Raw genomic sequence first — 23,842 nt, forward strand, 5'->3', positions numbered from 1 at the left:
AACAACAATACATCACCCCCCCACCAAAGAACTGTGAATTGCGGGAGCTACACCCAGACTGGTGCAACTAGGCAGTGGGCCTGGAATCAGGAAGACCCGGGTTCAAATCCTCAGACACTTACTAACAAGTCACTAAACCCTGTCTGCCTCAGTTTTGTCATCCGTAAAATGAGCTGGAGAAGGAAATGGTAAATGACTCCAGCCTCTTTGCCAAGAGAACCTGAAAAGGGGTCATGGAGAGTTGGATATGACCTAATGACTGAACACCACCACCCAGATTAGGGGTCAGGGGATGTCCATGTTACAAAATAAGTGGGTTTTAGGTGTTTTTACTAAATTGTATAAGGAGGTAAAAGGAATCTCCTTCTCTCCCACCTTAGAAAACATGGATGCATACTGTGAAGGCCAGATTGGCTACCTGTCAAGGATGGTGTAGAAGGGATTCCTACATAGGGAGGGAGATTAGGCTAAATGATATCTAAGACTTCCTCTAATTTTGATATTCTATGATTCTAAGTTATGCTCTTTGGCGGAACAAGTTTTGAGTCCAAAGAAATCTCTGCTGTGTCTGTTTACTAGTTAATGGAGTCATCCTATGAATAGTCCAGATCCTACAGTCATAAATTCCTAAAAAAATAAAATAAACAATAATTGCCTTTGCATGAATCTTCTGGAAAGTAGGAGGGGGAGGAGAGAGGACAGAAGAATGAAATCCTCTAGGTTATTTGAGGAAGATTTAAGATGATTTAACTCTAATATTTTTAAGACTAAAATTTTTTGTATTCAAATAAAAAAAAAAACCCAACCATAGGGTATAGACTATTGTGGGATCACAGCAAGCAGAGAAACAGCAGTGATATGAGACCCTGGTGTTTTTAGTGTGATCCTAGGTTATATCTTACTGAGCTTGCTAGGATCAATGTCAATAATTACCAGGTTTGTTTACTACTATGCATCTGATGATACAGTGCTCTCTGAAAATTACTAAGGGTAAAGCCTCGAGTCAACAAAATGCTCAGGGAATGAATATAGTCTTCTGAGTTTTCTGTTTAGGTGAGGAAACATTTTATTTCAACCTTTGTTGTTGGAAATTTTGCCAAAATGTAGAAAGGACCACTTTATTGCCTCAGGAAGGACAGAAAAGCTTGTTTCTTTAAAAATTTTTTTTTATTATGAACTTAATAAACAACAAGAACATTTCCACATACGAAAAGAAAAAGATCTTACATGAAACTGCAAATCCCCGTGTATACTTAAAAAAAGCATATACAAAATTTAACATGATAGAATGAACACTACCAAGCCTGTCTGTGTCTTCTTCTGAGCTGTTCTCAATTCTGCGTGTTTTAAAAATGTTTCACTGACGCTCTTTTCTTTCTTTTTCTCCCCCATCATTATTACACTTGGCTTTAATTTCCCCTCCCTCTCCAAAAGCCTTCCTTTGTAATAAATTAACTATAGTCAAGCAAACTGCTCCACACACTGGCTGCATCTTCCAAAACTGTTTTCTTTCAGTACTGTAGTCATTGTATAGAAATTGGTCTCCTGGCTTTGCTCACTTCACTCTGTAGCGGCTTATGCTAGTCTTCTCAGGCTTCTCTCAATCTGTCCTTTCACCCTCCTCTTTGTCTTTACAAAGTAAGAGAAAGAAAAGGATCAAGACTAAGGATCTACAATAGAAGCAGTGTGTTCCTCCTTTGATCTCCTTTCAAAAGCCACTTAGTGATCCCACCTCTGATCTGTTCTGTCATTTTTGTTTGTTTTGTTTTTCCACTTGTGTCCCACTCTTTGTGGCCCCATTTAGGGTTTTGTTGGCTAAGATGCTGGAGTAGTTTGCTGTTTCCTTCTCTAGCTCATTTTTACAGATGAGGAAACTGAGGCAAACAAGGTGAAGTGACTTGCCCAGGGTCACAGCGCTTGTTTGTTGTTATTTAGTCATGTCCAGCTCTTCATTACTTCATATGGAGTTTTCTTGGCAAAGATACCAGATGGTTTGCCATTTCCTTATTTAGCTCATTTTTAGAGACGAGGAAACTGAGGCAATCAGGATTAAGTGACTTGCCCAGGGTCACACAGCTGGTAAATGTCTGAAGTCAGATTTGAACCCAGAAAGAGGAGTCTTCCCAACTTCAGGCTCTATTGTATTATCTGGCTGCCTGATCCACCTCTGAAGCTGGTTCATTTTGCTGGTGACTTCATCCTGGGTTTTACCCTCCCTCTTCCCATTTTCAAGTTGCTTAGAGTATTTAGACATTGAACTGTTATGTGTACACCCCTCCTTTTTCTAGTTAGGACAAGAGTAAGATTCATGCCCTCATTTGCCCCCATTACTTTCCTCCATGTTTGTATACTATTCTCACACACCCCAATTATGAGAAATAGCAAATTCCTCTCCCTTCTTCCTCATTTCTTCCCTTATGTATTCCTCTTTTCAAACCAACAAAAAACAAAACCATACCCAGTCCTTGGGTTTTTATGTTACTTATGTTATTCTCTTTAAGGATCACAGAACCATTTTCCTTTAGGAAAAAGCTATTTGGTATTTCCAGATTTCCGCTCCTTTATAGCAGCTGCAGCATATAGCCTTATGCAATCTGTACTGCGGTTCCGCAGAACTTGAACTCTTTCCTTCTGGATGCTTGCAGCATTTTTATTTTTATTTTTTCAACCTAGACGCTTTGCAATTTGGTTATGACATCCCTAGGCGTTTTCAGCATGGAGTTTCTCTGAGGTGACCAGCAGATCTGTTTTATTCTCATTTTGCCCTCTGATTCTGTTAGATCTAACAAAAAGTTTTCTTTTACGAATTCTTGAAATATCATTTCCAAGGCATAGTGGATAAAGTACTTGCCCTGCAATCAGGACGACTTAAGCTCAAATCCGGACTCAGACATTTACTAGCTGTGTGACCCTGGGTAAGCCACCAAACCCCAACTGCCCCCCCCCAAAAAGAAACATAGTTTCCCCATTTTCAGGGAGTCTGATGACACTGGTCTCTTCTTGACCTCTTTTCCTGGACAGTTATCTTTGACAATGGATACCTAACACTTCCTTCCACTTTTTCAATCTTTTGATTTTGTACTACTATTTCTTGTTGCCTCATGGGGTTACTGAATTCTTACTATGCCATTCTGTTTTTCATGGAGTACAATAACAACGACAATAACAGTAATAACATTTATATAGTCCTTATTATGCGCCAGACATTGGGCTAAGCAGTTTACAAATATTGTATTATTTTATCCTCTCAACAAACCTGGGAGGTGAATGCTATTATTAACTCTATTTTATAGATGGGGACACTGAGGCAGACAGAAGTGAAGTGACTCACTACTTGGATAAGGTTGCCTACTTTCTTTTTTCAGCTATGTATGTTCTATTTTCTTCCCCTCCATCAGAGTTTTATTTTCATTAAAAAAAGATCTCATTTCAGTTATTCTAGTTAATCTTTTTTGGTGAAGCAATTGGGGTTAAATGACATGCCCAGGGTCACAGAGCTAGTAGGAGTCAAGTGCCTGAGGCCAGATTTGAACTCAGGTCCTCCAGACACTAGGGCCGGCGCTCTATCCACTGCGCCACCTAGCTGTCCCTTCCCTCCTCATTACTCTGAAAGTCCTGTGGGTCAGCCATTCCTTTCTCTGGGTTCTATCTGACCTTGTCTGTAGCTACTTTGGTCTTCTGTGTGAAGCTCTCTGCTGTCTCTTAACCCATAGCATTTCTCGATGGTATTTGGTGTTTTCTTCTGTTTGCTCATTTCTAGGCTGGGACTTTGGCTTGGGGTCAGGCTCCTCCTTCTCCTATACTCTTGGATGGGGGGGTCGACCTTGTTTGGTCTTGTCTCCTTTGTAGCTTGCATCCTGCTGCTGTGGTCACGGCTGCCCCAATGTGGGTAACCCTCCTGCCTCCTCTTGCACAATCCCCAATCAGGAATTGGTTCCATTCCCTGTTATGGCCCTGACAGGCTTCCAGCTGGATGCTGGACACTGTGTTGATCTCTGGGCTCTTGCACGTTCCCTCCTTTGACACAGAGGCCTGGTCACTGCACTGGACTTATTTCCAGGCTTGCACTGGTTGGCCCTGGCCTTCTATGTGGCTTCCGTGACCTATGGGGGCTGACTCTGCCCCCTGCTGCCACTCCCACAGACCAGGGCTGAGCTACCCCTGGACAAAGGCCTCAGTTACTGGAGCTCAAAGTGGCTTCTGCTTTCCCTTCTCGGGGTGCCCCTAGGCTGCAAGCTCTTTACTATAGCTTGTGCTGATTTCTGTCTGCCTTAAGTAAGTACCTACTCACCTCTGACCACCTTCTTGTGCTATTCTGCACTGGATGGAGGAATGACGTTTCTCTTCCGTCTTTCTGATCACTGATGATTTTGTTGCCCTTTAGGGGGCAGCTGGTAGAGCAATGATAGAGCCTAGGCCTAGAGTCAAGAATTCCCGAGTTCTACCTTCACACTTATTATCAGTTGTGTGACCCCGAGTTCTAGCCTGTGAGTCCCGAGTTCTAGCCACAGACTTATTAGCTGTATGACCCTGGGCAAGGCACTTAGCCTCTGTTTGCCTCAGTTTCCTCATCTGTAAAATGGGGATAATAATAGTACCTACCTTTCAGGGTTATTGTAATGATCAAATGGGAAAATATTTATTAAAAAGAAAAACACTTTGTACAGTACCTGGCACATGGCAGGCACTATGTTAATGTGTTATTTCCTTCTCCCTCTTCCCATTTAGATATATACTGGAGACTACGTGGGACTGCTGGGTTCCTCTGTGATCATTCCCATCACCATCCTAACCAGAAGTGCCCAGAGCCAGAATCTGAACCCTGGTGACATCAGTGTGACATCTGCTGTCCTGGGGTGCCTCTCATGGATGTGGGCTTAGTGGTGAAGGGCCCATATTCATTTACAGTGTTTCTGAATGATCATTCTCAGTTACAGAATACTCCAGCTGTAACAGGGGTAGGAGAACAGAGGCTAAATGTATTTTAACCTCAGACAACATTCTGTAAATTCTTAAAAACAAAACACAATCCACATTTTCTTCTGTGATTCATCTTCTTCTTATCAAAGCTACAAGCTTAAAGATATAATTCTGCCTAGATGTGAGTTCTCAGCTCCGGTGCCACTACCTACCTGAATATGTTCCCTCCCTCTCTTCCCCCCAGTTATTAGGGTCTGTTCCCATCTCAAATACGTTTTCTTCATTTTTGTCTCTGCATCTTCAGTGCCTACCACTGGGCTTAAAACATAATAGACAGATACAGAATCAGTATCTGCTGGAAATGGCATGAATTAATTGAAGCTCCGCTTTCTGTGGTCATTCCCCATCTCTTCTGGCTTTATCTAACACCTCACATAAACGACTAAACATAAACAAATGAGGATGCTGATCAAAGCGAGGCGATGGTTGAGTTGGTGGGTTTCTCTCTGAAGTGTGAACTCAGAGCTCCCCCTTAAATTCCAGGATTTCAATCTCCAGTCCTTTGTTCACAGACCATTTTAAGATGCAGAGCCTGAGCAGGGGTCAATACTGGTCGACTAGGTCCTCCCCCAGCTAACTGCCTCAGGAGGCCCCAGGCTTCACTAACAGAGGCTTCCACGTCTGCCCGAACATCAGCAGTAATTAATTTAAGTTAATCTAGTTGTGCCTTAATTACAGCAAAGTCTCAGATTTCGCTTTGTGTGCTGGCTGCATGTAGAAAACAAAAACAAACTCAACAGTTAAGTGACAAAATTTGTCGTAAAACTGATTTTCAATCCATTGTCCTTTCTACCCATCACCAACCATATCTCAATAGAGGAGGCTGATTTATGGCTGATATGCTATTTTTTCAGGCTGTCAAAATGATCAAACAGAAATACTGAGTGGAAAACACAGGACTGCCATGGGCTAACATAATGGTGGGGAGCAGACTGCTTTATCCTTTCAATTCAGGAAAAACACAATGCCTACCTTCTTGCCTTCTCCATATATAAGGGGAAACTTCAGGTCATCATCCTCAATGGTTTTGTATGCCCTGTGGGGGGATAAACAACATTAAAAAAAAAAAGAGGTTTGCACTCAATTAGTGACCCACTGCCCTGACACAGGTGGCTAGGTACTCAATTTTCCTAGAGATTCCATCCTTTTACTACACTGCCAATCTCCTTTGCTATATGGAATTATTTTATCCACAGATTTGTGCTGGTGTGCTTTAAAAAAAAATGGACAAGCTAGAAAATGCCAAGTATTTAAATGTGAAACTAGGCTGTTTCGCTGCAGAAAATAAACGGCTACGTTGAAATTAGCTAGAGGTTTCTGTCCCGAGCATTAGGCATTCAGTAAAATAAAATTACGAAAACCAAGGATTGGATGCCTGCTATTAATCTGAAACTGTGAGAGTACATAGGTGGATGGAGTGTGAAATGGTTCCAATTTCCAGCCTAGGGGCTGTTTACACAAAAGTCAGCTTACCCTGGTTTGAGAATGGATATTTAGAGCATATCTGACCTTGAGTACCATGGAATGGAAGAGAAGAGTATTTATTAAGCGTTTACTTGTGTTCAGAGGATTGTGCTAAGTGCTGAGGATAGAAACAGAGAAAATCAGCAGGCTACACTCTCAAGGAGCTCACATTCTGATTAGGGGAGACAACACACGTAGGAGAGCTCAGCAGCAGTGCAGAAGGAAAGGCCCCAGGATGCGGAGGGCACGTAAGCAGAGCAGATGATGAGACTTGGCGGGTCTTTGGGAGCAATGGGAGGGCAGATAGATGGTTAAGGCCCAATGATTCCCTCCTCTTCCTGAAATCATGATAGCTGGTAATGCTCTACTTTTTAAAGTGGTATAATGGGAAATATTCCTGAGGATTGGAATGACACAGGGTTCTGGTTGTTTATAGTAGGGGAGGTAAATGGGGTGCAGGGAATGTCAGTATCCTGACAGAGGTAGCTTCCCAGTGCCTAGTAGGAACTGCATAATGGTGTCTACAGTGGTAGAGACAAAGGGCTCCCTATAGCCTGTTCCTGCAGGGCATTCACTGGGATCTGGGCAGCTATGGCGGGACTGAAGTGGGTCCCTGGTGGGCTCTGGGCTGGCTGAGATATTCAAGATTTGAATACATTTTCTGGCTTGCAATAATTCCAAAAGAGATTGGACAGAAAGAGAAGCAAGTTTATACTTCAATGGTTTAGTTGGAAGGGATGATGGATGTGGGTTCACCAGTGCCAGCTCTGCTACTGGCGACCTTGGGAAAGTTACCTATCTCTCTGAGCCTTATTACTCACCTGAGACTCAAAGCTAATGAAAATAATAATGCTGGCATGCCCCATCTCATTGGATTGCTGTGAGGATAAAGGGAGAGAATGTATATAAAGTACTCTGCAACTGGAAAAGTATTACATTCACATGAACTGCCATCGTCATTCCCAGACAGGGCTGGTCAGATGCCACTTTCCCCATATCCGAGGCAAGGAAACAAAGAAAACCATTCTCTTTTTTTTTTTTTTAAGGCAATTGGGGTTAAGAGACTTGCCCAAGGTCACACAGCCAGCAAGTGTTAAGTGTTTGGTCTGAGACCAGATTTGAACTCAGGTCCTCCTGACTTCAGGGCTGTTGCTCTATCCACTGTGCCTCCTAGCTGCCCCAAAGAAAACCATTCTTTGCCATCTTGCTAGCCAAGAAGAAATACAATAGTTTCAATGGAGGTGCTCAGAGAGTGACCTGGAACTTAGCAATACATGGAAAGACCCAAGATAACAAACAACACTCCTAGTTTAGGAAGGATTGTCTGGTGGACAACTGGAGTGAAAGTCAAGAGACTGGTCTCAATAAGCAAATGAGCTTCTTGGTCAAAGTTTTTCTTTCTACAAAATGGCGATATCACTGTTTCAGAGAGATGCTGTGAAGGCCAGTTAAGTAATGGGTCAAGTTTGTAAAGCCAGCCTGTTGGTCTAACTTCTTAGAAGCTCTTCCAAAATTCACTGACTTATTCTATTAAGTGAATAACATAAAGGTAATTGTTGCCCCAATGGCAACTGTACTAGTGTACTACCACCCACCACCACCATTACCAGATAACTTTATATGGCACTTTGTAATTTGCAAAGCATTTTACATACATTATTTCATTTGACCTAGCGGGAATAAAAGGGTGATTAATCTAGAGGTGAGTTGGAATTCAGATTTGTGAACCATGTACAAGTGAAAGCTGCCTAGGCCTAGAGTTTAAACTGGGAAATCTACACATTGAAATGGGGAGAAACTCTTGCTCTTGATGGGAGGTCGGAGCTAAGATATGCCTTTGGGAACTCCAAAGGCGAGTATGACAGCATTCTAAGAATCACACTGAAGTCTAAATGGAAACAGCTCTCTAATCTCCACTCCCTTTCTTAACCAAACTCCTAAATAAGGTTGGTATACTCAATATCTCCACTTCTCCTCTTGCTCACTCCTCAACTCTAGCTTCTGCTATCATAACTTAATTGAAATTTATCTCTCCAAATTACCAATGATTTCTTAATGGTCACATCTGATAGGTTTTTTTTTTTTCCATTTTCTTTCTCTCAGTCTTGGCTCATCCTTCTTAAACTATTTATTGCACCTGATACTGCTGACCACCTTCTCTTATCTTGGCTTCTGTGATACTACTCTCTCCTGGTTCTCTTCCTGTTTAATCACTCAGTTTCCTTTGCTGATTCATAAACCAGACCACTTCCCTTAAGTGTGGCTCTAATTCATTGAGGCTCTAATCTAGGTCCTTCAATCTTCTCTCTCTACACTCATTAACTTCCCTGTTTAATGATCATCTCTATACTGATGACTCCCAGATCTACACATTCAGCCCCCGTCACTCTCCTGAGCATCAGTCCTGCCTTACCAGGTGCCTCTTGGGCATTTCAAACTGGACATCCTAGAAACATCTCAAACTCAGTATGTCCAAAATAGAATTCATTATCTCCCCACTCCCAAACCTACCACTCTTTCAAACCTTCCCTATTTCTGTCAAAGACACCATTATTCTTCCAGTCACCCAGGTTTGTAACCTCGGCCAAGGACCACAGCTGTGCCCAAGAGTCCCAGGAATAACTACATCCCCCAAGGCCACTGGCTCTGTTTTTAGTTCTTTCTTTCCCCTTCTCTTGCACCTCAAGTGGTTAGAAAACCAGATCTGGGGCCAGGGAGACCTGATTTTTGACGCACACTGCAAATCATTTAACAATTTTAAGTTGTAGGGAGGGTGCTGACCTGCTTTGGGAGAGGGCAGCCTCCTCATATGGTAGTTCCCTATACTAAATGAAATCACAGGTCTAATCCCTATCCTCTATTTCTATTTTATTAAAAAATTAACTTGGAACACCAGTGCAACCAACTAACTCTGTCTCGTGATGATTTACAGTTAACTTCAATGCATTCGTTAACCATTCTTCAGTCATCTCCCAAGTCCTCATTGGGATTCTTTGTTTATTCATTTATTTTAATTCACTTTTCTTCTTATGTGGCCCTGGCTAGTGTGGTGGGGAGTGAGCCCTTCATTCCTCTGGCTTTGCTTTTTCCGCTTTGCATTACTTCACTATCTTCTTTCCAGGTTTCTATGTATTCCTTTTTCTTGCTTACCTAATGGCATTATAGTATTCCATTAATGGATTTAGATTAATATGCCATCATTTATTTAACCATCTCTCTTTTGTTGGGCAGTTAGGTTGTTTCCAGTATTTCTGTGACAGCATATAATGCTGCTTTAAAAGTCTTTGAACAGACGGCTCTCTTTTTTTCTTTAATTTTTATACTTTCAGGGTTTCCTAGGGTTTGAATGGATTTGCAAGCTACACAATCGACTAGCAGCAGTTAAATTATTCAACTCATTGACTCAGCCCTCCACTACGTGCCTTACGTGGTGTGGGACAGACACACAACACTCTCTCCCTCCCCTCTTCCCCAGCAACATAGCCCCTGTCCTAACTATTTACCTGGGGAAACAGGATGTACACTTGGGTAATGTCAAATAACAAACATGAGGCCGTTAGTTTGCACACCTACCTCAGTGATTTATCATTATGAATTGGGCAAAGGGAGACAACAACTATGGGCCGGGCTGGCCAGTTAAGCCTTCCAGGAACACAGGAAGCTTTGGCGGGTGGGGATAATCTGAGTAGAGGGATCAGTTGGCAGCCCAGGAGAGGGGACTAGCATGAGCCTGGCCCATTCCGGAACAGGAAAAGCCTGGCTTCACTGGAGCAGAGCAACTTGGAATAGGGCAAAGAATACAAAATAGTCAGAAGAACTGGGTGAAATGCCCAGTTTTGCCAAATGCTAGTTATTGTGATTTTGGGCAAGTTCCTTCAAATGGGCTGTGCAGTGAGTTGAGAGCTAAATCTGGAGTCAGGAAGACACAACTTCAAATCTGATCCCAGGATTTTATTAGTTCTGTGACTCTGGACAAGTCATTTAATCTGTCTGCCTCAGTTTCCTCATCTATAAAATGAGGGTAATAATAGTATCTACTTCCCAGGGTCGTTGTGAGGATCAGATGAGATTTTTTTTTTTGTTTTTTTTAAGGCAATTGGGGTTAAGTGACTTACTCAGGGTCACACAGCTAGTATCAAGTGTTTGGTCTGAGGTTGGATTTGAACTCGGGTCCTCCTGACTTCAGGGCTGGTGCTTTATCCACTGCGCCACCTAGCTGCCCCTTGATGAGATATTTTTGTAGAGCACTTTGCAAACCTTAATGCATAATATAAATGCTGGCTATCATTGGTCTTATTATTATCATGTACAATGAGGCCGGAGGGTTAACTGGATGATGTTGAAGATTCTGCCTAACTCAAGCAGCAGACAGCTCTGCAAAGCTCTGTTCTGAGCTGGAGAGCAGTGGGAAATGAGGTTACATAAGCTGGCTGAGGAGGTCAGGTGATGGAGATCCTGGAAAGGCAGGCAGAGGAATCTGGACTTAATATGGTAGGCAATAGAGAGTGACTACTGGTTCAATGATTGGAGAATGCTTTGAGCTCCACAGAGACGGGCCTAGGGTAGTTTTAATAGCCCTGAAAATTTCATGAAAACTGCTCTCTGAATAAACTCCTAACCCAGGTGAAGTAAATTAAGTCTCACAGGACAGCAGAACTTCTAGACCACTAACACAAGCTCACAGGCAGGAACAAGCCAATTATCAACATCAAATATTACACCTCGGTCTCTGTTACCTTTTCAAGTAGGATGTTTAAAAAAACAGATCTTGGAAAAGAATAGTTTCCTTGTTCTCTGCCATCACCTTCTTTTTTTTTTTTCCTTAAAAATAAGCCATACGGCCATCACTCACCTCAGTGAATCAGTATTCAATATGGAACAAGTGTGAACAAGCGGGAGAAAGTCCAATATATTTGCTCCCAGAGACTTCTTGGGCTGGTGTCACCCAGGCAACATCATTTCTTGTGAGTTCTTGAATCCCAAGGCTCCCTTTTTTTAGTATTTTTTTTTAAATCACATAAAATTTTAGACAGATGGCTTGATCATTGAATGAGAGTGAGGGAAATCAATGGATAGTCTGTGTGCTCAACTCTGTGTACAAAATGTTAAGAGAAACTATGGAGAAGATTCCCAAGAACGTTGGGTGGTTTCCCTGCTCTGAATTTAGGGGAAGACATGGCTAAGACTGGCACAGGACAGACAGCCATGAACGGATTAAGGCCTGCTGGGTCAGAGAGAATACCCCCATTGATGAGACTACAAATCTAGTATAAACAAACTTAGGCTTGGCTTAGCAGTCTGGGATCAATGCTTTTTAAACTGTAAAACATCCAGTGGTTAATATCAGAATCTTGAGAGAAGTCTGGACAAACATCTTAGCGCATAAAGCTTAAGGCACACCTCTGCTGATTCGGTTTCTTGGTGGCCTCTGGCCTTACTGATGTGCCTTCCTGGTTATCTAAGGGCCCAGAAATACCCAAGCTTGTGGTGTTGTGGCCCTTTAGATCTGCTGGAACGCCATGGCCATATAAGCACACCTTGCCCTGCTGACCAGACACATTTCAGTATGAAGAGGTGAGCTGCCTCTAGCCATGCCAGGCACTGCTTCATCTCCGCTTTAACTCCTGAATGATCTGCAAGTATCCCATTTTGTCTTGACTTTAAACCTAAACAGGGACAGGCCTGAGTCAGGTCAGACAGGGCCAATGTATTTGTTTTTCTTGCTTAACTGCATTTTTTAAATAAGGGTATTCCATTCTACAGCCCTTGAAATATTTGAAAAAAGCTATCATGTTCTCATTAAGACTGCTCTCCATACGCTCCTTAACTTCAGGCACTGCTCATATGACGTGTTTCAGACCCCCTTCACCATACTGGTTACCCTCTTCTGGATACTGTCAGGGGCATATTCTCATCATGACGTAACTTGTTTCTTTAGCCTTTCATCGGAACCCAAAAGTTTTCTGTTAGTACAATAACAGCACAGCTGGTAAGACAACTAATGCAATCACAAGCCGCATTAAGATAAATACATTATCTACATCAAGGGAGATAACCCTCCCCAGAACTTTGCACAGGTCAGAACACATATAGAGTGGTACACACAATGATGAGTGCTACATTCTCACACAAAGAGAGGTGTGGTGAAGGGGTTGGAAATCATATAAGGAAGGGTCAAAGCAACTGGGGATGTTTGGATTGTAGGAAGCAGAGAGAGAGGGAGGGAGAAGGAAGGAGGAAGGGAGAGGAAAACAGGGAGGGAGGAAGAGAAGGGGGAGGGGAGAGAGAGAGAGAGAGAGAGAGAGAGAGAGAGAGAGAGAGAGAGAGAGAGAGAGAGAGAGAGAGAGAGAGAGAGAGAGAGAGAGAGAGAGAGAGAGAGAGAGAGAGAGAGAAGAGAGAGAGAGAGAGAGAGAATATGTGTGTGTGATTATTACCATCTTCAAAGTGGTACAGTATAGGGCACTTACTTGAGAGTTAGAGGACCTCCATTTAAATTTTCAGTTTAGCTTACACCAAGAAAGCATTTAACCTCTCTAAATCCTATCACCTAGGGAAGAACAAAGACCAGTGGGCCGATGTTATAGGAAAACAGATTTTTAGTTCAATCCAAGGAAAAACTTCATGTCAGAGCCCCCTGAAAACGGAATGGGGTTATGAGTTCTCTGTCAGGGGGAGTGTTCAAACAGAGACTAGATCACCACTTGCGGAGGGTGATATGAGCTAGATTCCAGCATGGCAGAGTACAAAAAGTACATTAGTTTTCACAATAAGAGACTAGGATCTGAATCCTAGTTCTTTGGGTAATCAATATGATGATGGGTAAGTCATAACCTTCCAAAGCCTCAGTTCCTTATCTGTAACTATATTTCCACCATACCATGTCAAAGGGATACCGTGAGAAAGATTGGAGATAAACCTTAAAGTGCATCTTTCCTACCCATCCCCTTCTTGACATTTACAATTGCACAACTCTGGTTCAGCCCTTTATCACCTTCTAGTTTTCTACATCAGAAAAGTTAAAGAGTTTGGCCTGCCCAGAGCTGAAGGATGGATGAAGCCATGACTTGCACCTGGATGGGTCAAAAGCAGACTCACCCAAAGACCTCAAAAAATAAGCAGGTATTTTAGGTTCTTGGAATGATTAATTTTTTAAAACTTTTTTCAATGAGCAAAAATCCATTTTCTCTCCTTCGCGCTTAGCACTTTCCTCCCATTGAAAAAATAAAAGCAAAAAAAAAAATCCTTGTGATAAACATGCATAGTTGAACAAAACAAATTCCCTCATTGGCCATATCCAATATATATCTCATCTGCACCCTGAGTCCGTCACTTTTTTTGTCAGGAGTGGAGAAGGAAGCTTTATCTTAGGTCCTCTGGAATCATGGCTGGTCATTGTGTTGATTAGAGTTCTTATTGCCTTCAAGTTGTTTGTCTTTAATATGCTGTTATAATATAAATTGTTTTGTGATTCTTCTAATTATTCTTTGCAGCAAGGAATGTAAGACTTTCTGGGTTTCCCTGAAACTGTCCCTTTTCAGCATTTCTCATGGCGAAATGATATTCCATTACAACCATTTACCATAATGTGCTCTGCCATTCCCATGGCATAACTAAAAGTGACTACTGACTGAATTCAGGGAGGCTCCCTGACACCGTCTTTCAATGAGAGAGTGAATGGAGGATCAGCAACAAATTGCTTGGTCCCCTTTCTACTTTGGCAAACTGCACATGTCCAGAAGATTCAGACTCAGACTGTAACCAGGCAGCTAAGTAAAGGTAAGATCACTGCTATATACTTGACTGTCTTAAAACCTGCCAACTTGCTCAGGTCGAAGTGTATCTTGTTAGGTCTGGTCTAATTTAATTAGCAACAAGAACAACTGCTCACATTCATTTTACAGTTTTTATAACGTGCTTTCCTCACTGAAACCCTGTAAGGTAAGTGGAGCCATTGTTTTCAGTTAGTATAGGAGCTAGAATTCAAATCCAGGTCTTTTGAATCAAAATCCAAAAAACCTTGCTGTTTCTCTAACTTTCTGCTTTAATGGGGCTCCCATTTCCTAATTTTCAAAGATTCCTGCAGAAAGGATTCTAAAAAAGTGTTCAAAATCTCCTTTGGACCAAACCTCAATATTCCAGAATGATGGACAGATTAGATACTGAATCAGGAGTATTAACCTGGATCAAGCTTATGGCAGACAAGAGGGAAAAGAGGAGATTAACTCACAAACTAACGCCACTTCCCACAGGCTGAGAAATACACAGCTCATGGCTGTTTTGGGCAAGATACTTTCAGTAAGCATGGGGCTTATTAGCATCCTTTATCATTCTCATTCTGGGGAGATGCAAAGTACCAGTGCCACAGGTCTCTGGTCTCCAATTCATACTGCACGTGTAAGCTTCCATCATGAAGTACCTGAGTGCCATTTAAATTTGTTCTTTTCTCAGAGACTCATTAACATGATTATATGTTAGTTGGCAAAGGGCTGCATAATATAACTTGGAGGACTCTGAATGGCTTAGGTGGGCGCACAGGCTTGAGATCTTTGGTAAGTACATTACTTCAGGCTTTGATACAGTGGATAGAGTGCCAGGCATGGAGGCAGGAAGACTCACCTTTTTGAGTTCAAATCTCAGACACTTAACTAGGCGTGTGACCCTGGGCAAGTCACTTAACCCTGTTTGCCTCAGTTCCCTCATCTATAAAACGAGCTGGAGAAGGAAATGGCAAACCACTCCAGTGTCTTTGCCAAGAAAACCCCAAATGGGGTCACGAAGAGTTGTAAATGATTGAAATGACTGAAAAATAGCAACAGCAACAACAGCAGCAGCTACGCTTGAGGAAATGTCCTGAATCTGTAAGAGAGCCATCTAGTAGGGTTCTACCGTACTGAAGTACCCCCACACAAATGAAATGCTCATGAACACGGTTAAGGAAAAGATACTTAAAAAAATTTAAACTGAACTTTGAAGTGCTACATGTTCCCTTAAAATAAGGAGTAAACTGGTAAAATCTCCAAATTAAAAAAAAGACAAACACCTAAATTTCCAAATGACAATGAGGGAAAAAAGGTAATATCCATTTTGAAGGAATTCATAAACTTTGGAAATTATTCCCATATTTCATTATCTGCTTCATGCACATCAGCACTTAGAAGATTCACATGTTATGATCAATACCACTCAAACTCCCTAGTGGATATGAACCTGAGGTCCTTGGTATATGGAAAGCCTAATGGTGAAAAGCGTTTTATGTTCTTGAGTGATTTCTCTTGGGGGGGGGGGAGGAAAATATAGATTACAATGACACTGTACTATTTCTAGGCCAGGTCACTATGTATAAACTGGGAGGCCAAACAGAAATCAAAAAGCCCGGCATCCTCAGCACACACAGTAATGGAGAGGCGAAGACAATGGAGGGCTGGAGCACAGTACCAAGCTAACTGCCTTCCCCAGCCAGCGATGGGGTATCTGAATAGGTTAGGGTATCCATCTAACAGTGTGACACCGTGGGACATTTAGGTAGAAGATGTGGTCAGGTCACTGGTAGTTGAGAGGTGACATGACTGCTACCAATTTTCAACTAAAAGGCAGAAGGCACTGGGAGCAAGGAGCTGGCTTTGCATGGATGGGAGAGCGGTCATCTACCTGCCTGATGCCCCAGGCCTCCCAACAGTCTGGCTCCCACCCTCCCCTCTAAGACCTTTGAGTACACGTCTAATTGGGATCATGGGGCAGCTAGATGGCACAGTGAATAAGAGCACTGGGCCTACAGTCAGAAAGACCAGAGTTCAAATCTGACCTCAGACACTTACTTCGCGTAAACTCTGCCTGCATAAAACTGGAGAAGGAAGTAGCAAACCGTTCCAGTATCTCTGTCAAGAAAACCTCATGGACAATTGGTCCACAGGGTTACAAAGAGTTGGACATGACTGAACAACAACTAACTGGGATCGTGGGATCACAGATACAGACCTGGAAGGGGTCTCAGAGGCCATCTGGTCCAAGCTTCACATTCTGTGGATGGGAAAAATGAGGCCCAGGGAAGTGGCGGCAATAAACATCAGATGAACTTAGCTCCGTTCCATTTAGAGGAGGATATTTATTTATGAATTTGTGCAAATCCATGGCCCAGTGGCCCACAGTCCAACCTCTGGCTCAGCACACTCTCAGAACTCTGGGAAATTTCCAAATATGGCTCATGTCCAGATCCATATACATACATATGATTGATCCTATATTAGCACTAATGTTATAAAATGCATATACTGGTTATGTTGTTGTTGACATTTAGTCGTTTTCAGTTGTGTCCAACTCTTTGTAACCATAGTTGGTGTTTCCTTGGCAAAGACACTGGTTTGCCATTTTTTTTCTCTAGCTCACTTTACATTTAAGGAAACTGAGGCAAAAGAGATTTAAGTGACTTGCCCAAAGTCACACAGCTGGTAAGTGTCCGAGGTTGGATCTGAACTTGGGAAGATGAGTCTTCCTGACTCCAGGCCCAGCACTCTATCCACTGAGCCACCTAGCTGCCTCTATCTACTGGTTATAGGACAATCTTTATTCCAACCTGCAGAAAATTCAGAAAACATAGAAAGAACTCTTAGTTGCCAAGAAACAATTTATAAAATTCTCCTTTACCTCTGGTGGATCCCGTCTTCTATTGAGGTATTAAAGTCTTCCAGAATCATAACACCACCTTATAGTTTAGATTACTCTCAGAATGGACATGACTTTGAAGCTACTAGGGAAGCAACCATTCAATATTCTTGTCTCATTTTCACCCCACGATCCATACAGGCATCCCAACTTATGGTACTACTCTGTTGTCCTACCATTGACACCAAAGACCCACAGAGGAATCTACTTCTATAGTTCAACCCTGAAGGCAGGTACTCCATTCCTCTGGAAAGAAAATTCAACTGAAGAGGCTAGTCAATTTTCCTCCATTAGACTTATACTGTTTGAATAACTCACAATTAATAGTAGAGGTCAAAGTTTGGGTCCATGTTCTCCCACGCTGCTCCCCAGGTAGTGACTGTCCAACCTGACCTGAGTTCAGGAATCATGTACACAATTTTCTTTTTCTCAAGAGACTAGAACTGACCCAGAGAATCCTCTTCTCACTACAATCGCACCATTTGGACCACATGGTTCCTCTCTACACAGCTACCACTTGGTTAGAGAGGACACACCACTGCCTCTCTCCAAGCTGGGGACAATAATTCTTCTAATTACCCAAGCCACATGGATTAAAAAACATTTCTCCCTACATCTATCACGTGCCTTTGGCACATGGGAGAAATTACTGGCTTCTCATCTTAGCTTCCCCCTCCAGCCTCGTCCCACTTTTTTTGTTAGGATAGCGCTAGGGGAAAAAAGGCAAAAGGGAAAAGGCTAGCACAATCCCACAGCAACTGATCATCTTAGGTTCAGCACTGGACATAGAGACTCAGATAGAAAATGTTCCTTTCCTGACACGATTCCTGAAAGGATGCATTCCATGAGGTGGTACCAAAGGGCATGTCCACTCCTAACACAGTGGGATGCTCTCCAAAGTGCCACAACCCCCCCCCTTCAATCTCATCATGATGATCAGGGAACTATCCTCAGAACAAATCTACCTCATCGTTTTTGTTCTCCAGCCTTTCCTAAAGACACCTCAAAATTCAACATCCGTAACACACAACTTATCTTTTCCCCTAAACCCACACCCTTCCTAGTCTCCCTGTCTATTCAGCCTCAGTCTGACACACTACAACTTGACTCTAACACGGTGATGTCATCTTGGTCTTCTTAAAGAACAGAGGACAATAACCAAGCAATGAATGCCAACACCAGTCTTCCAGGTTCGGAATCTAGGAGTCATCCAATGGCTCTTCACCTTCACCCCCCACTGGAGCTAATCAGTTCCCAAGTCCTGTCAATTCTACTTTCTCAACATTAATCATGCCATCTCCTTTTCTCTGCTCACATGACAGTCACTCTTCCCTTAGGCTCTGACTACCTTTCCTATGAATTATTGCAATAGCCTAATTTGGGATCCCTGCATTCAGACTCTTCCTGCTAGAATCCATCCTCTACACACCTGCCAAATAAATATGCCTAGAGCACATTTCTGACCACTTCATTCCCCCAATCAAGAAGCTTACAGGGCACTGAGTCCCTATTACCTCTAGGACAGAATACAATACAAACGCTTGCGCGGGGCTGGTAAAGACCTTTACAATATGGCTTCGAACCTATGCTTCCAGTCTGATTACCTACTGCTCCCCCTTCCTGCACTATGTTCCAGCTAGACTGGCTTTGTTCCCTATGAAATTCCCCAAAGACAACATTCCATTTCTCGCCTCTTGGTCCAATACCTGGGATGCTCTTCTCCCTCATCTCTCATCACCTCCTACAAAAGGCATTTCCTGATGTTCCCACTTGTAATCCCTTCCCCAGTGAGGGAATCTGTCTTTCTTGGTTATTTCGTATTCACTTCTCTGTGCACAATCTGTCATGTTCCTCCTGCCCTCCCCCCCCAACAGAATTTAAGCTCCCCGAGGGCAGGTGCTGCTTTTGTCTTTGAAGTCACAGTGCTTAGACAGCAAATGCTTAATAAATGTCTGCTGAAAGGAAACTGCACTGAATCTGAAAGAGCTTGTTCCCACCCTGCTCCCTACTCTAATGAGCTAGACTTTATGTGCTTTTACATAGCACATAAAAAGTCATGTACCATACTTTTCAACTTATCCGTGGCAGGGTAGCTATAAAATGAACAAGACAGACTTAGTTGCAGTGTGAAGTCTGTTATTTCAATCACCCGGACTACCACTGGGTATAAAGAACAACCTTCACGTTGACATTTCAGGCTCGGATGGAGGGTTTTCAGTCACTTAGACTAGGCAGAAATGCAGCGGTCCTTTGTCTCTAGGAAAACAACAACAGAAATACCCGCTGGTCCCAAAGTCAAATTTCCTGAGCACATGATCTGTGGCTTACATCACACCTAGAGTCTTGAGGATATGGCCTTCAAGGAGAATAGACAGACATCAGGATCTTAGGACAATTCCGACTTTCTCAGGCAGTCGGTCAATAATATTTATTAAGCTTGTACTCTGTGCCAGGTCCTGTGGGAAGCTTTGCCCATGATTAGTCTGACCCAGCTCATCCTATTACAATTACACTACCATCGGCCACTTAGGAGGGCAGAGAGGCACTGCTTCATCAATAGGAAGGTGTTTTTTTTTTTCTAACTATATCTGTGGGGGAGGAAGGAGGAAGGGGAGGGAAGAGGGAGAAATGGAGAGGTAGGGGGGGAGCAGGAGGAGGGAAGAGGGAGAAAAAGAAGAGGGAGAAATGGAAAGGTAGGGGGAACAGGAGGAGGGAAAAAGGGAGAAAAAGAGGAGGGAGGAGGAAGAAGGAGAAGTAAAGGAGAGGGGAAGAGAAGGAAGGAGGAAGGGAGAGACAGGGAGGAGGATGGGGGAGAAGGATGCAGAGAAGGAGGGCAGAAAAGGATGGGGGAGGAGAGAAGAGAAGGATGAAGGAAGAGAAGAGAGAAGGAAGAGTAAGGAGAAGACAGAAGGAAGGAGAAGGGGTGAAGAAGAAAGAAAATGAGGAGGAGGGAGGACTATTATGTTACTTAGCAGTTTAGCTAAAACTCAAAGCTGCCCCATAGAGCTCCAGCCCAGGGATCTATCCATCAGGTTACCCAGCACGAGGACTCTTGGTATTTTATCTTCCTTTGACTGGATCTTAGCAGGATATGAACTTAGCTTTCTGGGGAGAGTACAGAGACCAGCCTGGTCCTAAGACCATTGAGCCAGGCCAATGAGGCCAACAATGAAAAGGGCTGAGGAGTTATCCCTTGATGGTTTTTCTGATGTTTTTCCTCTGATCTTATCATGGCAAAAGAAACGGATGGCTGTGAGATCAAATGTTAGCCTCCATAAAAATAACATCCAGCATCCCTGTTACAGACGCTTCCAGGTCCAACAGAGAGATTTTGTGCTCAGGCCTTCAGAGGCAAGCACACAAAACCTCAGCCGTACTCAGAACTAACCTTTCATTTACTTGTCTGAGGGCGGCAGCCACACAGCTGGCTGGCTGAGATCTTTCTCATGAAAGGTACTTAGACTGGTACTGCACAACGCCTAGAGATCTAGGGTCTCCCCTGGGTCACTGCCTTTGATCTGAAAGAATCAATCCCATCCTTCCAAACTGAGTGAAAAGGGAAGGGGCTGGCAGGGAAAAGGAACCGACAAAACCTCCCCTCGATGATGACGAGAAATTAAAACAGCATTAGAGCTCCCCAGCAATAATGGCCAGAAGACACTGGAGAAGAAGTGGGTGGTTACTCCCTACCTAGGATTCTTTTTTTAAAAAATGATTAGGTAACTATCTGCCTTTGAAAGCTGAGGCCCAGGCCTCTCCAGAGGCAGAAGACTGGAAGAGATGACGTTCTAGGACGTTGGCCTGGTACTCTGTCTGTGATTCCTTTATACATCTTCCTTACACAAGGATGAGCACTCCTTGAGGGCAGCTTTAACCTTTCTTTTTATCCCCAGCTTCTGGCACATACTGACTGCTTAATAAATGTTTTATATTAATAAGTATTTCCCAGAGTCCCAGGAAGCCTTTTCCCAATTCCTCTCAAATGTTAGTGTCTACCTTGTGTTTAGTTGCTCTGTATCTATTTGTGTTTATTCACTTTATATTTATATTATTTATATACATACTTGCTGTCTCCCCCATTTGAATGTGAGGGGATTGTTTCAGTCTCTGCACTTGTATTTCCAACATCTAGTACAGTAGGTGCCTAATAAATGCTTGCTGGATTAACTGGTATTTCTGTCACAGAGTGAAATGAACTGTGTGACACGTGCCATATTTTTTTTTTGCTTTTTTGGTGAGCATTTGGGGTTAAGTGACTTGCCTAGGGTCACAGAGCTAGTGAGTACTGTGTGTCTGAGGCTGGATTTGAACTCAGGTCCTCCTGACTCCAAGGCCAGAGCTCTATCCACTGTACCAGCCAGCTGCCCCAACATGGGCCATCTTTAAAGAAGGACCAGAGTCTTTAGGAATGGGGCTACACTACACCACCTATGGCAAGGTGAACTCGCCCATTTGGTCCTTCTGCCTTATTGAGTTGCTTTCTCATATCCATAGGGTTTCTTCTCTCTGTTGGCTATGAGGAAGAACTGCAGGTTTTTCTGTAGGAATTCTAGTACTCAGCATCCTCAGATTACAAAAAGGTTTCTCCTTTTCCCCAAAAGAACACAGGCGCCGGAGATAGGGACGTGGGGGGGGGGGTTGATATTTTCCCTTAGCATTTCAACATGCCTCCATCAGAGTTCCCTTTGACTGTTTAAGGAGGCATGGGAAGAATGAATGATGGACCCACCTTTACTTGGTGCTTCCTACCTCGGGGGTCCTACGGCACTTGTTTGTAACTTTTAAACCCTTTGGTTACTTACTGCCGGCTTCACTTTATAGTGCTCACCTTCAAGTTGTCACTGACGTTGGAACAGGGGAGGGGAAAAGACGCACCCAAGCATCACTTTTCTTCTTCTCCCTCCTCTCTGGTCTGACAATGACCATCTGCTTGGGCTTCCCACCACCTGCAAAGACCCCAGCTCTAGCTGTTGCCCCTGTGCACAGAGGGGAGTAGGGAAGCAGTGTGGGAGGCAAGTCATTCATCACTGTCAGGTGATATGTTGCACACAGCAGGTCAGTCCTCCCTCTCCCGCTGTTCCTGCAACTAGAGCCAGGGTTCCTGAAAAGTTGCAGACCACGCGTGTCTCCAGCAACCATTCATCATCACTAGTGCCGGGAGGCTCAGTGGAAAAAATGCCCTCCCCGTAGGAATCTGTGCCGCCCATGCTTCCATTCTGTCCTTCCACAGGGGCTTTACAAATGGCGAACCCTTCATACCCACGGGCCTACATCCCTCCCTTCCTCCTCTATCTCCATTCCCCCTCTTGCACCTTCCTTCCCAACCTATGTGTTAAGCAGCTCTTGATTATAGTTCCCAATGCCTGAAATGACAACCTAGCTCCCTTTTCTCTAGAAAGGCTTAATGTTGCCAAGGTGGCCCATAATCATTAAATTATGAAAATGGAAGTCACTGGTAGGAAATTAATACCAGATCTGACTGAGGAAAGGCTGCCTTCTTGTGAAGTAATTATGAAATTAAAATTTAATCTCTCCCTGGTGATTTTATAAGGTATGTGGTTGAAATCTAAGGCACAACAATACAACTGGGAGTTTGAATGAGGCAGGACAGAGGAGGCACTCATTCCATGCCCTAAAGTGTTAACAGAATTTGGGGGAGATGGGGGTGGCATGCCAGAGTAGCAATTATCCAAGTTTGGGTCAAAGACATGACGGAATACAAAAATATTTATATCAGCTCATCACTTGATAGAGAATGATTAAACAAAATGTAATACGTGGATGTGATGAGATACTGTTATGCTATAAGAAACAATAAACGTGATGGAACGTTACTCTGCTTTAAGAACCGATGAAAGGAATAGTTTTGGAGAAAGTTGGAAAAGTCTCATATGAACTGATGCAAAGTAAAGTGAGCAGAACCAGGAGAAAAAATTATACAATAACAATAACATTTAAAAAAAGAGAGAATTTCGAAAGACTTTAAAACTGATTAAAGCAGTGATTAATCTTGATTCCAGAGGGCAGATGATGTAGAATGCTATCCACCTGGAAGAGAAGAGACATGGACCACATATATGTCCAATGATCATGCATTATTGGACATGGACAACGTTGGAATTTGGACTAGGCATATTTATTAAAAGGATATTTGTTTGTTTTTTCAAGTGAGGAAAAAGTGGTAGGGAAAAAAGAGATGCTTATGAATGGAAAAACTTTAATTTTTAAAATTTAGTTAAAAATTAATTTAAAAAATTTTAAATGATATAAAGAAGCAGGAAAAAGAAAGAGGGTTGCAGGGTTTTTTAAATTACTCTTTGAAACTCAGAAGTCCAGCTGTTAGGAAATTTGAGGCTTTTCTGAATACAACTTAATTAGGCCACAGGCATGGCCAACAGATAAATTCAAGCCTAAAAGAGGGATACTGTCCCTTTAAAACCTGCCTTGGGATCAGTGGAAAAGCTAATCAGGAGTGTCAGTTGGGCCTGTTTTATTAGGTGGCTCTCTGGAGGATAAAGCCTGAGGTTTCCGTAACAGGGCTTCTGTGCTTGATTCAATAAATCAATTTATATTAAATGCGGGTGCAGCGCTGGAGCCTGCTTATTAAAGCATCCTCAATCTGCTTATCCACTCCCCTGTCAGGCAGCCTGGCCAAGGCTGTCCAAAGGACACGCAGAAGAGCATGCAGGAATCAGGGAGCGGTCACGTCGGAGAGCTGCAGCCTCTGTCCACTGCGGCA

The 23,842-nt window shown here is 43.0% G+C and overlaps 1 protein-coding gene across 2 annotated transcripts in view; it reads right to left on the bottom strand.

The window, feature by feature from the left end:
• Window positions 1-23,842, bottom strand: part of PPM1H (protein phosphatase, Mg2+/Mn2+ dependent 1H) — a 310,397-nt gene that overhangs the window by 45,046 nt on the left and 241,509 nt on the right. For both annotated transcript variants that reach the window (XM_020990179.2, XM_020990180.2), the window contains one exon: window positions 5,953-6,016. In XM_020990179.2, coding sequence (XP_020845838.1) covers window positions 5,953-6,016 — 64 coding nt within the window. The remainder of the gene's footprint in view (window positions 1-5,952; window positions 6,017-23,842) is intronic.

This window comes from Phascolarctos cinereus, unplaced genomic scaffold (assembly GCF_003287225.1).
Source record: "Phascolarctos cinereus isolate Bilbo 61053 unplaced genomic scaffold, phaCin_HiC Scaffold_1;HRSCAF=81, whole genome shotgun sequence".
NCBI lineage: Eukaryota > Metazoa > Chordata > Mammalia > Diprotodontia > Phascolarctidae > Phascolarctos > Phascolarctos cinereus.